Genomic DNA, 12,991 nt, shown 5'->3' with positions numbered 1-12,991 from the left:
CAAAAGGCTATTCAAGTGTAAGGTTGCCCCTACTAATAGGGCTAATAAATTTGGTAGCGTGACACAAACTGAGGCATTGGGTAAGAAATCGGTACTCAGAATTCAGTGACAACTGATTTTATTTACAAAAGAAGATAAAAAGAAAAATATTCTAATTCTGTTTATGTTGAATATTTCCAAACCTCTTCTAGGTCTAAGGTCTAATGATCTACTTGTTCAATCCACCAACAATGTTTACCGAAAAGAAAAAGATTAAGTTAATCCTAAGCTAACGAATGTTTCTACTTAAAAGGGTTACAACTTGAACAGCTAGTCAAGGCTTGAGTTCCGGGTTATTAAAATCCTTTAGTTCAAGCTATTTTTGAGCTAAGCTAAGAATAACCGTACTTGCTTTAATTCAAATTTCATTAACCCAAACCAAGAGATTCTCTTATTATTTCTTGAAAGGGCTGTGTATTGTTTGGACCTTTATTAAGCTTTAACTTTAGCAGGGAAAGCTTAATTGAAAATATCTGGACATAAAGGTTTGGAAATTCTTACGTTGATAATATTGTTCCCTTTTCCCCTAAACCTACCTGTTTAAACATTAAGGTCACCTTTTTATAAACATGCCGTACGGGTCTAACTAAATTAAATAATTATTAAAAAAGGGAACGTTGTACCTCTTCGTATAACTGTCTTACGATTGCACAAAAGGGGGGGGGTGGTGTTAATGAAGGTTAGTTTCCGGTAATTCTAATTTTTGGATATAAGGTCTTTATAAAGTCAAGCTAAGCCTCAAGGGACTCTAGGCTGACAAGGGGAAGCAGAAATGGCTCTCCTAGCTTTCTCTTTTTGGTTAAGGTTTCCTCTCCTCTTTAAACCCTCAGTTATTCAAAGCTTAAATTTCTGAGAAGAAATTTAATTTGGCTTATTCTAACCTTAAAAAATGCTGTTTTGTCCAAATGGCTCAAGCCTTGTCTAGGTGGAAATACTCAAAGCTTAAATTTCTCTTATATACGTATTAAAGTTATTTCAAGTGACAGAAAGCTTTTAGAGGTTTTCTTCCTATTTTAACTTTTATCTTAAAACTTTTATCCCCAAGGAGAATTTCAGACAGACAGTGGTAGCTTATCGTAATTACAAAGTAAAACACTTACACTTTGTTCGATCCAAAAAAAGACTACCGTGTTTTTGTTACTGAATCCCTATTTTAAGTTCTCTCTTATTTTGTTCTTCTTTCCTGTCATTGGTCAGAGACCAGTTTGATGTCATCCTAATAATAGTTCTTTGTTCAAAAGATTCGTTTCCGCTTTCTCTATAAAAATCCTGTTTTTGTCATGTGATACAAGTCGCGTAATGCTTCTTGTCATTGACCCCTTGAGTTTGAAACGGAGGTCCGGTATTTGCATTTTATGGCCTTGATGGTTCAAAGGTATTCTTATTCAAATGTAACGTTGTTTCCTTACTCAATGAAAATTAATACTTCGTTTCCTTGATAACTACTCAAAAAGTCATACTTTGCTATTTATACAATTTAGTCTGCTTAAGATTGCTTTCCCATATTCTCACAAACTCACCCACTTACAATTCTTAGTACAGTTATTTTTTTTAATGAAATAATAACTTTGCTAAGAATCAATTTAGTTCAATTTCCTCCTGTTCTACATTTATGTGAAATCCTTGAGACTTTTGTTTCCTATAGTCTAACCACACTTTTCTCAATGTTTTAAATATAATTCCAATAGAGACTAGTCCTAATAAAGATTGAAATAGATTAAAGGTATTGAGAAAAAATGTCCAATAGCTAGCCGTTTTCCTTCCTTGTTCCTCCTTTAAGGAAATGGACATTTTCCTTAGCTCAGCTATGCCAATCTGCGTCTTGGTGTTGTTCTGGAAATATATAGAGATTAAATCTTCATATTCTTTGCTCCATTCGTTTTTTACACCAGCTATGGAGAGGTTTCCTTCTAGGTTAATTATCGATATATTTAAAGGTGCCATTTCCTTTGTAATCTGTCCCCTATACATACTGTTTATCTTTAATTTTAGGAAATTTATCTCATTAATATCCTTTGATATATACTCGATAATTCTCTTGGAGGTCCTTTCCAAAATTTCTAAGCTTTTGTTCCTTTCCATTCTTAATTCTCTGTCGAGGTCACTTACTAACGATATAGATCTGTCCAACATGTGTATTGACTTTTAATTTTTTTTTTTTTTTTTTTTTTTTGTTAAATAATCTACTTGATGAAGAATTGTCTCTATATTTTCTTCCGTTGCTAGTCCTGCGACCCATCCTACTTGTCCCCAAAGTGATAATAGACTCCGTTTGTTTCGTTTTGTGTTATCCGTCATTAATGATTCTAGTATATACATATATAGCCTTTGCGCGTTGGGATACAACCCTTTTTCGAATCCCTATGGATGCAAACCTTTTATTTGCTTCCTTAAGAGGTAGACGCAACCGTTTCTTGCATCCTTAAGAGGTAGACGCAACCCTTTCTTGCAACCTTAAGAGGTAGACGCAACCCTTTCCTGTATCCTTAAGAGGTGAACGCAACCCATTTTTGTATCCTTGAGAGGGGTCCTCTCAACCTCCCTCTGAAGTGCATGACTCCCTGTCATGACATATCTGTGACTCCTAGTTAAACTAAGTCTATTCCTAACGGTTAACCTACTACAAAACTACGGAATTTGGGCCTGTGCCTTCCGGTGGTTCCCTAGCCATTGCTCGGAGGCCGCAGTACTTTCAGCAAAATCGCCTTAAAATTTTTCTTGGAGTTGGTGTATAGGTGTTGGAGCTAAACAATAGTTTTCTTTGTGGCCTGTTTCACCACAGCGGATACAAGTTGGAGGTTTTTGAATTCCGATTGTCTATGTGGACCCCTGCAAGTCCAGCATTTTATGCGAGAGTTTTTTCTTTCACTAAATTTATACCTGGAATAATTATGCCTTGTTGATCTTGACATCTCCTTCATTTAAGGAATGTCGAAACTCGTTGTGAATCTTCGTAGTTCTCCCCCTGTATAACAAATAGCGTGATTAATACTAGCACTTTAATTTTTTTCTAAACTCCTCTGTATTTGCTTAAGTACGGTAATCCATGAATGGATTTCATTTGGATATGTCTGCAACAAGATGGGAGGCACTTGCTCCACACATTGGCTTTGAAGCCTACTTGTGACTGTGGCATCTCTATATTGCCCTTCTAGAGCATTTATTCTAGACTTCGCTTGTTGTAGTGCAATTTCTAACTCTTTAATTTTGTTTTCATTTGAACTCAAGATTGTTCTATCCTTATAAAGGCTTAATGCGGGAAACGTTTTGAACCTTTAAATTGTTTTAAACTACTAAAATGAGCTAGTTTATAAATTGCGTAAGAATTAGCTAAATACCTTGATTTAAATTAATCCTTAAGGCTAATAGTATGCTTACTCTTTAGAAGATAATTTAACTATAACACTAGTGTTAAAAAGGATTTAAGAAAGCTACAGATGATACGGACACTATAACTTGTAGCAAAGAGAAAGAAAAGGAGAAGAAAGAAAGAATCTTAGGAAGATAAAAGGCTGTCTGAACTTCCCTTTAAGGTTAAAATTTTCTTTAATGAACACTTTTTCAAACTTTTCTGTCTTGGATAGGTTTGGAAAACTGAACACACACCTTCTTGTGAGGAACAGGACTAAATTTTACCAAATTTTATAAATTTAATTAATCCTCCCCCACTTAAACGAAAGTTGCACCGCACTTGAGTACCGCTGTGACCAGTTGTACCGAACCTGAGTACCACTGCGACCAGTTGTACCGAACCCGAGTACCGCTGCGAGAAGTTGTACCGAAACTGAGTACCGCTGCGACCAGTTGTAAGGTTGCCCCTACTAACAGGGCTAATAAATTTGGTAGCGTGATACAAACTGAGGCTCAGGTAACAAATCGGTACTCAGAATTCAGTGACAACTGATTTTATTTACAAAAGAAGATAAAAATAAAAATATTCTAATTTTGTTTATGTTGAATATTTCCAAACCTCTTCTAGGTCTAAGGTCTAATGATCTACTTGTTCAATCCACCAACAATGTTTACCGAAAAGAAAAAGATTAAGTTAATCCTAAGCTAACGAATGTTTCTACTTAAAAGGGTTACAACTTGAACAGCTAGTCAAGGCTTGAGTTCCGGGTTATTAAAATCCTTTAGTTCAAGCTATTTTTGAGCTAAGCTAAGAATAACCGTACTTGCTTTAATTCAAATTTCATTAACCCAAACCAAGAGATTCTCTTATTATTTCTTGAAAGGGCTGTGTATTGTTTGGACCTTTATTAAGCTTTAACATTAGCAGGGAGAGCTTAATTGAAAATATCTGGACATAAAGGTTTGGAAATTCTTACGTTGATAATATTGTTCCCTTTTCCCCTAAACCTACCTGTTTAAACATTAAGGTCACCTTTGTATAAACATGCAGTACAGGGTTAACGAAATGAAAGAATGATTAAAACGAGAACTGTGTTCTTCTTCGTATAAACGTCTAAAGATTGCACAAAAGGGGGGGGTGGTGTTAATTAATGTTAGTGGCCGATAAATCCAATTTATGGATATAAGGTCTTTATAAAGTCAAGCTAAGCCTAAAGGGACTCTAAGCTGACAAGGGGAAGCACAAATGGCTCTCCTAGCTTTCTCTTCTTGGTTAAGGTTTCCTTTCCTCTTTAAACCCTCAGTTATTCAAAGCTTAAATTTCTGAGAAGAAATTTAATTTGGCTTATTCTAACCTTAAAAATGCTGTTTGTCCAAATGGCTCAAGCCTTGTCTAGGTGGAAATACTCAAAGCTTAAATTTCTCTTATATACGTATTAAAGTTATTTCCGATTGACAGAAAGCTTTTAGAGGTATTCTTCCTATTTTAACTTTTATCTTAAAACTTTTATCCCCAATGAGAATTTCAGACAGACAGTGGTAGCTTATCGTAATTACAAAGTAAAACACTTACACTTTGTTCGATCCAAAAAAAGACTACCGTGTTTCCGAGGCAAAACTAACCTCTTTTCGTTCCTGAATCCCTATTTTAAGTTCTCTCTTATTTTGTTCTTCTTTCCTGTCATTGGTCAGAGACCAGTTTGATGTCATCCTAATAATAGTTCTTTGTTCAAAAGATTCGTTTCCGCTTTCTCTATAAAAATCCTGTTTTTGTCATGTGATACAACTCACGTAATGCTTCTTGTCATTGACCCCTTGAGTTTGAAACGGAGGTCTGGTATTTGCATTTTATGGCCCTTGATGGATCAAAGGTATTCTTATTCAAATGTAATGTTGTTTCCTTTCACAAAGAAAATTAATACTTCGTTTCCTTTATAATTACTGAAAAAGTCATACTTTGCTATTTTTACAATTTAGTCAGGTTATGATGGCTTTCTCACATTCTCACACAAGCAAAACCAAGGACACACAAGGAATGACTGCTCCTAAAGAACAAATAGGGAAAACTTGAATTGATAAGAGCCCATCACAAGTTTGTAAAACTCGGTAATCACAGGCTCGGTACAATTGAAGATTCAAAATCAAGCTTCAAAATCCCACTTCTAGGAGCTGGTAAAGAATTATCAGAGTGGCTTTACCTCACTAAAAGGAGATTCAATTCCCTGCCTCAAAATTGATTAATTTACTACCATTGAAGAAACACAGGCAAATAATAGAGCTCTGGCCACTGGGTACCCGGCTGACTGACCGTATTTCAAACAATAGGCTATACGAAAAATGTGGTTCAATACCGCTTTCTAGGTCTATAATGAAAGAAAGGTTGAGGTGGTTAGGGCATGTTGTGCGGATGAAGGATGACAGATTGCCGAAGATTGTTCTTTTCGGCCAACCATATAGGGCTAAACGGAAAGCAGGTCGTCCCCGTCTGGGCTGGGAGGACGTCATAAAGAAAGATTTAAAGCAAATGGGAACTTCGTGGGCGGGTGTAAAAAGGGAGGCTTTGAATAGATTGGGGTGGAGGAGGAGCGTGCGTAGCTGTGTTGGCCTCAGGCGGCTTGGTGCTGCGATGAGTTGTTAGTAGTAGTAGTAGTAGTATATTAATTCAGTTCCTTACCTAGAGGTTTCTTGTATTTAACCCCAGTTATCAAACCGATAAGTAAGAAAGGAAACCAAACAGCTTCGGCCCATTATTTAAGACTAGCAAGCCAAGAACAGATTATTTAAAGAACAGATTCGTTCGACGTTCCACTCGGATTTTGAATGATCCTCCTGAGAAAGTTGTCACTAAAAGATTCTTTGCTGAATCTTTCCAGATATGGTTCGTCAGACATCTAAAATCTCTATAAAAGACTCGCCTTAATTAATATTTTTAATTATACCTTATACCACGAGTTTATTAATAATAAAAGCAACTGTAAAATATCCTTAATATTGCTACGTTGATAATTTTTTAAATATACATAAGCTTCTTCTGAAATTAAACGATCAGAATTGACCTGTTAAGATGTTAGTAGAAAATCCAAGGATATGGCAGTTCAGTGGGAAGATCACTTGTTCGTCAGAATAGAGGCTTGTTCTTAACCTTTTTAAGATCAACCAGCTTTTAAGGTATTTCCAATATCAGTTAATCTAATTAGTATTAAAGATCCGCTGAATTGGCTTTTCTGTCATATTTATGGAAAGCTTTTTCCGACTCTTGGTTTTTTGAGTTAATAATTAAATAAACTGTCTATAAATAAGTAACAGTTTGAAGTTTTGGTGTTGGTTCTATAACAAGTTTTACTTTTCTTTTTCTAGCATAACATTCTTTATCATATGAGTGAAATTTTGAAAACGATCAAAGAATTTATTGGAATACGCTTTACGATGAACAAAGTTAAAGATGATGGAAGTTTTAGTTCAAATGTTACATTTACTCATGATGGTAAAAACTTCGATGCTATCACAAGAGGGTGAGTGCATGGTTCCTAGCGTTACAAATAACAAAGAACAGCTTTTTTCTCTTGACTTTTATCAATCTAAAGAAACTTGGTGGCTAGATTAAAAAAAATAAACAGATAAACATCATTTTGTAAAAGTGCACTGAAGAAAACCTAAGTTAACACATAATTCTTAGCCAATGGATTTGATTGTACAAAGGCTCTGTTTGATATTTATATATATGTATGCATACACACACACATACAAGAAAACAGCAAGAAAGCTGTCTCTCATTGTAAAACATTTAAAGGTTCAATTCGCAAACAAAGGAAAACTCTTATTCAATTTATATGTGTAATTTGATTATATAAAATTAAATTATATTAAATTGTAAATTTGTTATATATATATATATATATATATATATATATATATATATATATATATATATATATATATATATATATATATATATATATATATATATATATATATATAATGTTGTGAAGCGTTATTTGTGAAGCGTTATTTGTGGTATTTGGGGGTTGTAGTCGTAGATGCCTTTATTTTCCCTTTATTGAGGAGATAAACTCTGGCCCTAAGGTAATTAAACTTTGGTAGCGTGCCTTAGGCTATGACCGAACTAATGAGGCGTACCGACTGGGTATGTTCGAGGGGCTAAAAATAGATCGTAGAGAGGTTGTCTAAAATACAATAATTTTATTCATTTAACATATAATAATAATCAGATATATTCTTTCTACTGGGACTGGCTGTCCCAAGTAGACCACAAGTCTCAAAAACTACAATAATATATAATAAGATACAGACACTTACAATGATAAGACAAAGTTCCTAAGTATTTTTAAAACAACGGACCAGAGGTCAGTCCGGCATCAAGTTAGTATAAGAATCCCCCTTCCGATAAAATGTATCTTTTATACATTTTTATCAACCACACTTTCCCAAGTAATCGCTAGGAAGTGGTAATTTCTGAATTTCCCGTTAAACAGAACTTAGCAGGATATGTTCCTTTATCTTAATAAAAAGTGGTATTTCAAACTTCATATTTACGTCTTATATATTTTTACTAGATTAATAATTAACTAAATTAGAAAGCTTTACCACATATATATATATATATATATATATATATATATATATATATATATATATATATATATATATATATATATATATATATATATATATATATATATATATATATATATATATATATATATATATATATATATATATATATATATATATATATATTTAATTCAATAAAATTTTAAAAGACATTACGTTACAGATTTGGTGAAGAAACAAGAACGGAAAATGTCAGAAATTATTATCCAGAGGTTTTACCTTTTACACCAAGACGTAGCTTGACAGAATTGGTTTCAAGATTAGGTGTAAGAAAAGAATATTGTAAGTTGTTTCCCCTTATTAGATATTTACGTCCAACTTTCGATTGTTATTAAATTAAGGTATAGTTGAGAGATGAAAGAAAGAAAAAAATAAGACTATTTTACCATAAAGTTTATTTTTGGTATTCTTACTTTTTCAAACTAAAGTTTATATGTTCGGGACAAGTGTGACTATTATAAAACAAAAGTCTAATAAATAAATTGTTTTTTTGTAATGTCTATCCCCAAGATAGTCAAATAACGTAAGTAGAAAATGTAAATTTCCCAGAACAAAAATGTTGGATTGACAGTATTTTAGTTTTGACTTAATAGTTTGACTCTAGCACATATTTTTTAGTACAGAAAATCGTCAAGTAAGTTATATGAACAACAACAAAAAATGATGGATAAATGAAAACCGAAGAAAAGACTAATCCAAATAATCAAAAGTTTAATATCAGCCACATTACCTAGTCTGCTCAAAAGTAATGTGCTATTAAGTTCCATAACTAACTCAGATTGATAACTAGTATGTAATTTGAGAATGCAAGTAATTTAAAATGAAATGAGAAACTGTAGGAAAGATGAGTATGTCTCTGACATACATGTTAATTATGATTATTTCATAAGTAAATGAGCAATTGACAAAACTAAATTAAGTCCCTTGGGTATATTTTTTGTGGTTTAGCCCTCACAATTACGTGTTTCTTTCCACGGGATTATAGGATATTAGTTTTGCAGCCTTACAAGCTGCATTATGAATCCAAAATTACACTGGCCCTCTAATGCATGCATTCTAAGATATATTTAGTACGAAAACAGACATGTTTTCAAGTAAAAGTAAGGACATTTTCTTTTTAAAATCAAAAAAAAAATTATGTAACAGAGCCCCTCCCCCTTTTCAACTTCTCACTCGGTACAATAAAGTATTTTTGTGCTTTAAAAAAGCTAATTTTTTTTTCAACGGTCCTTGTATTACAGCATTCACTCTTAAGCAATTGGGAAAAAAGCTGTTATTGATTGAGGAGGAGGCAGTCTCCCTCATAAAAAGAATAATATATGTTCTTTCAGTTGTAGCCCTGCTCCGTACTTTTATTTGAAAAACAAATTGTTGCTGACTTTTTAATTTAGATAATATTTCATACAAAGTCCATACCAAACTAAAGTTTAACAGGGCTAGTGGCCCATTAAGCTTCGGATATCTTAAGATTAAGTTTTGTATATCAATTATCATAAATTTATCGTAAATTGACATTTTGTCTTTTTCGGCTCGTCATGGCCTTAGAGTTGGTCTAGTAGAGAGAAAGGGTGCTAGGGTTGTAGAGGGTCTGTAGTATTGATATGTTAAGGGAAAGACAGAGTCAAAACAACACTTTCTTAGATAGTCGTTATTTTATTAGAGTTGAAAGAATTTGCTAATATCCCGTATAATAATAACGTTTCTTCGTAAACGACCGTTTTTATGATTAGAACACAATACTTCAGCTATATAAACAAACCAGACAAAAGAGATTGTAATTTTAGGTATTTAGTGAGCTCACTTAAAACAAAATCTATAAATCATTTAACACATTTTGTTTTGAAGCTCAATGCTTTGTATCAAGAAACCGTGTTCATACGTTTGATGGTGTAACATACAATTACACAATCGACAGCTGTCCGCACTTGATTACCTCTGATTGCTCTTCAAGGTCAAAATTTGCAGTGCTTGTAATGCAGGAACCCAACAAAAACCTGGTAAGAATAGTTTGTTCTTTATGTTAAAAATGTTTAGATGTTTAATTTCTGTACTTTCTCTATGAATAGATTAAAAACATACTATTTTTATTGCAACTAAAGAGCAAATATTAAACTATAAGGAATCGAAAATATCTGCCTTAACAAACAGAGCTTAAAACAGATCGAAATATCTGTGAATAATGAAGTTAAACAAAGAAAACAATAATTGGAATGTAAAGTGATACAAAATTGAATTTATTAGGAACTCCAAAGAGTATTTGTGGCTTTACCACCTCCATAACAACCTCCCAGTGGCTAGGCTATCATTTTCGTAATAGTTAAAACTAAGAAGTATTTTGTTTAGATTTTTTTTTGTATTGTGAAGTTAAGAAAAGGAGATACTGCTGAAACAAGTCAAATTTAATAAACAAAAATTCAAGATTTATATTTTCTTACACTGAGTCAAAACTTACTACTATAATCTATGGCTTCTTATCTTTGAGATTCCGTTTTGTTTGTTAAAATTCCCCTTTAACAATTCAATAATTTTGATAGCTTAGAGATTTTAACAAACAATGATTTGTAATATACGAATCAATATGTTGTTTTGTTGTTCTTTTTTCTTCACGAACAGAGGTACCAAAACTAAGAGCAGACTTACCCCTCTCCAAACCACATTGTGATTGAATGAAAACAAAATAATAAATTTGACGATTATTTTTTGATAAACAAGGAACTACTTATATCAACATAGTCAACAATTAGTCAAGCCGTGTAACCTTGGAAAAATTCTTCGTTTTTGCTCTACCCATTTAATGCAAACCCCGTATAATCATGACTGAAAGCTAATTAAACTCCATTTTATTTGCGATCTTAGTTATGACACTTAAAATATGTTGGTGCAAAAAGACAACTTTACAAAGCACTTGTATTAAGCAATCACGTGATTTAAATATTTCAATACTAACAATGGTTGAAATAAAACACCAATTATAAGAAGAATGGTTAGTGTTGAAAGTTTAAGGCAGTCAAAATGTGAATTTATAGATTTTCAATGTTCAATTGACAGTCAGTACATGACTTTCCCAAAATAAACGATAATTGAAAAAATAAAGTTTTCAAATGAAAGTAATTTGCAACATTCTAGCTTAAAACGAACAGAAATTTCTCCATGGTTGAGAGGGGTACCTCTGTTTTCAATCCCTGCTATTTTTGCTAACATTTCAGTTTTGTTGTGATTTATTAAAAACAACTTCTCAAACAAAAGGTCAGTTTAATTTGAAAAGAAGTTTTTTTAAAGCCCTACAAAACTCCAGCAGAAAGAGTAGGTTTGATGAGGGAAAGTTTTCTCAAGTAGAAAATAATTTCTTTGTGTTACAAGTTTTGACGCTGAACATCACTTTCAGTGGCACAAACTCTATTATTCCAAATTGAATTTCAGATTTTTGTTCAAATTCTGCCTAGGCCTAACCAAAGTGCAATCTTGAATACAACCCCAAAAAACCCCAGATAATTAGTTATTTTTATTAAAATTAGGTTTGTTCTTTACAGCCATACACTACTACTAGTGTATATACACTGCAATACCAAGCCGCCTGAAATTGGCACAAATTCACATGCTCCTCCTTCATCCAAATATATTCAAAACTCTTTTGTCTCTCTCAATAATTTCTCATTTCCCTTAAATCTTTCCTAACGATCATCTCCCACCCGACTCAGCCATGTCTTACTTTTAATTTTGTCCTAGATGGTTGTCTAAAAAAGACAATCCTTGGCAATTTATCATCCTTCCTCCATAGATCATATCCTAGCTATCTCGACCTTTCTTACACTAAAGCCTGCAAAGCTTGATAGAACCATATTTTATATGACTTTTTGAAACACAGTCAGTTATACGGATACCCAAAACAATTCACAGACAAATACACTTGAAAAAATCTAACAAATCCTCCTCTTTTTTTGGAGTGTCCACGTTTCAGAGCCACATTTGACCTTTTTCATCATTGTAGCTTCCAATATTTGAATCTTGGTTTGCTGACCTGTCTTTCTATTCCTTCAAGCTTATTTCATAGGTGAAAAAACACCCCGGGGCTTGGACGTTGTACTTTTAACATCTTCACAACACCCACCGTCTTCTTTAACAATACTACCGGAGTAAATGAATCCGTCCAATTGATCGATTTTCTCGTTATTGAGCTTAGTAAGTAAATCTTCTTAACATTTACTTTCAGACCTGTTTTTGCATCCTAAATTCTCAATACTTCCTAATACTCATTCATTTTGCTAACATTTTCATCTAGAACACTCAAATTAGCAGTATTAATAAATCTTAAGAGGATTATTCTTTGCTTTTGATTCCCTGGCCTCCTACAGATGGAATTCGGATGCAATAGAAAACCAGCTATTTATCTGTTTTCCTACCTTATAGCTGGTTTGCCATAGAAAACCAGCTATTTACCTATTTTCCTACCTTAACCACAGCAATGTTATTCTCATATATGATCTTGTATAATCACTTTAAAAGATTTATCTAGTAAGCCATACAAGAACAAAATAGAAGCTAAGCTCTATTGGTGGAATAAAACGCATGCTCAAAATCTTCAAACTGGCGACTTAATTTCTAATGATTCAGGCACTTGTCAAAAAGTTAATCTTAGGGCAAAAATCTTGTCGACCCATTCTTGCCCTTGTCCAAGACCAACATTGTCAATTCCTTAGAATCTTATCCACAACAAATCTAACTCTAAGAAGCATTATCAGCATTCCTACACAACGTTTTCTATAACTACCGTACTCACACTTATCACTTTTTTTGTAAAGAAGTTTAAATAAAGTTTCTCTAAGCTCTCTAGGCATTTCCTCTAATTCAAAAATTTGATTCCTAATCTTTAGCACCTTATCTTTAACTTAACAACCACATTGATTATAAACACAATGAACAAAACTATTCCTACCTGGGGTGCTACTTTTTATTCATTTAGTATTGTTGC

The 12,991-nt window shown here is 33.0% G+C and overlaps 1 protein-coding gene across 1 annotated transcript in view; it reads left to right on the top strand.

Annotated features, from left to right (window-relative positions):
* The window catches only part of LOC148945644 (vitellogenin-like), a 145,152-nt gene that overhangs the window by 113,445 nt on the left and 18,716 nt on the right, over positions 1-12,991 (top strand). Inside the window, exons 21-23 of the mRNA XM_089098230.1 lie at positions 6,748-6,902; positions 8,186-8,304; positions 9,868-10,019. Coding sequence (XP_088954356.1) covers positions 6,748-6,902; positions 8,186-8,304; positions 9,868-10,019 — 426 coding nt within the window. The remainder of the gene's footprint in view (positions 1-6,747; positions 6,903-8,185; positions 8,305-9,867; positions 10,020-12,991) is intronic.

Source organism: Artemia sp. Qi Xiang Cuo, chromosome 12 (genome assembly GCF_049724085.1).
Source record: "Artemia sp. Qi Xiang Cuo chromosome 12, ASM4972408v1, whole genome shotgun sequence".
Classification (NCBI taxonomy): domain Eukaryota; kingdom Metazoa; phylum Arthropoda; class Branchiopoda; order Anostraca; family Artemiidae; genus Artemia; species Artemia sp. Qi Xiang Cuo.
Note: the sequence above shows the minus strand (reverse complement) of the source record. Positions and strands in the feature narration are given on the sequence as shown.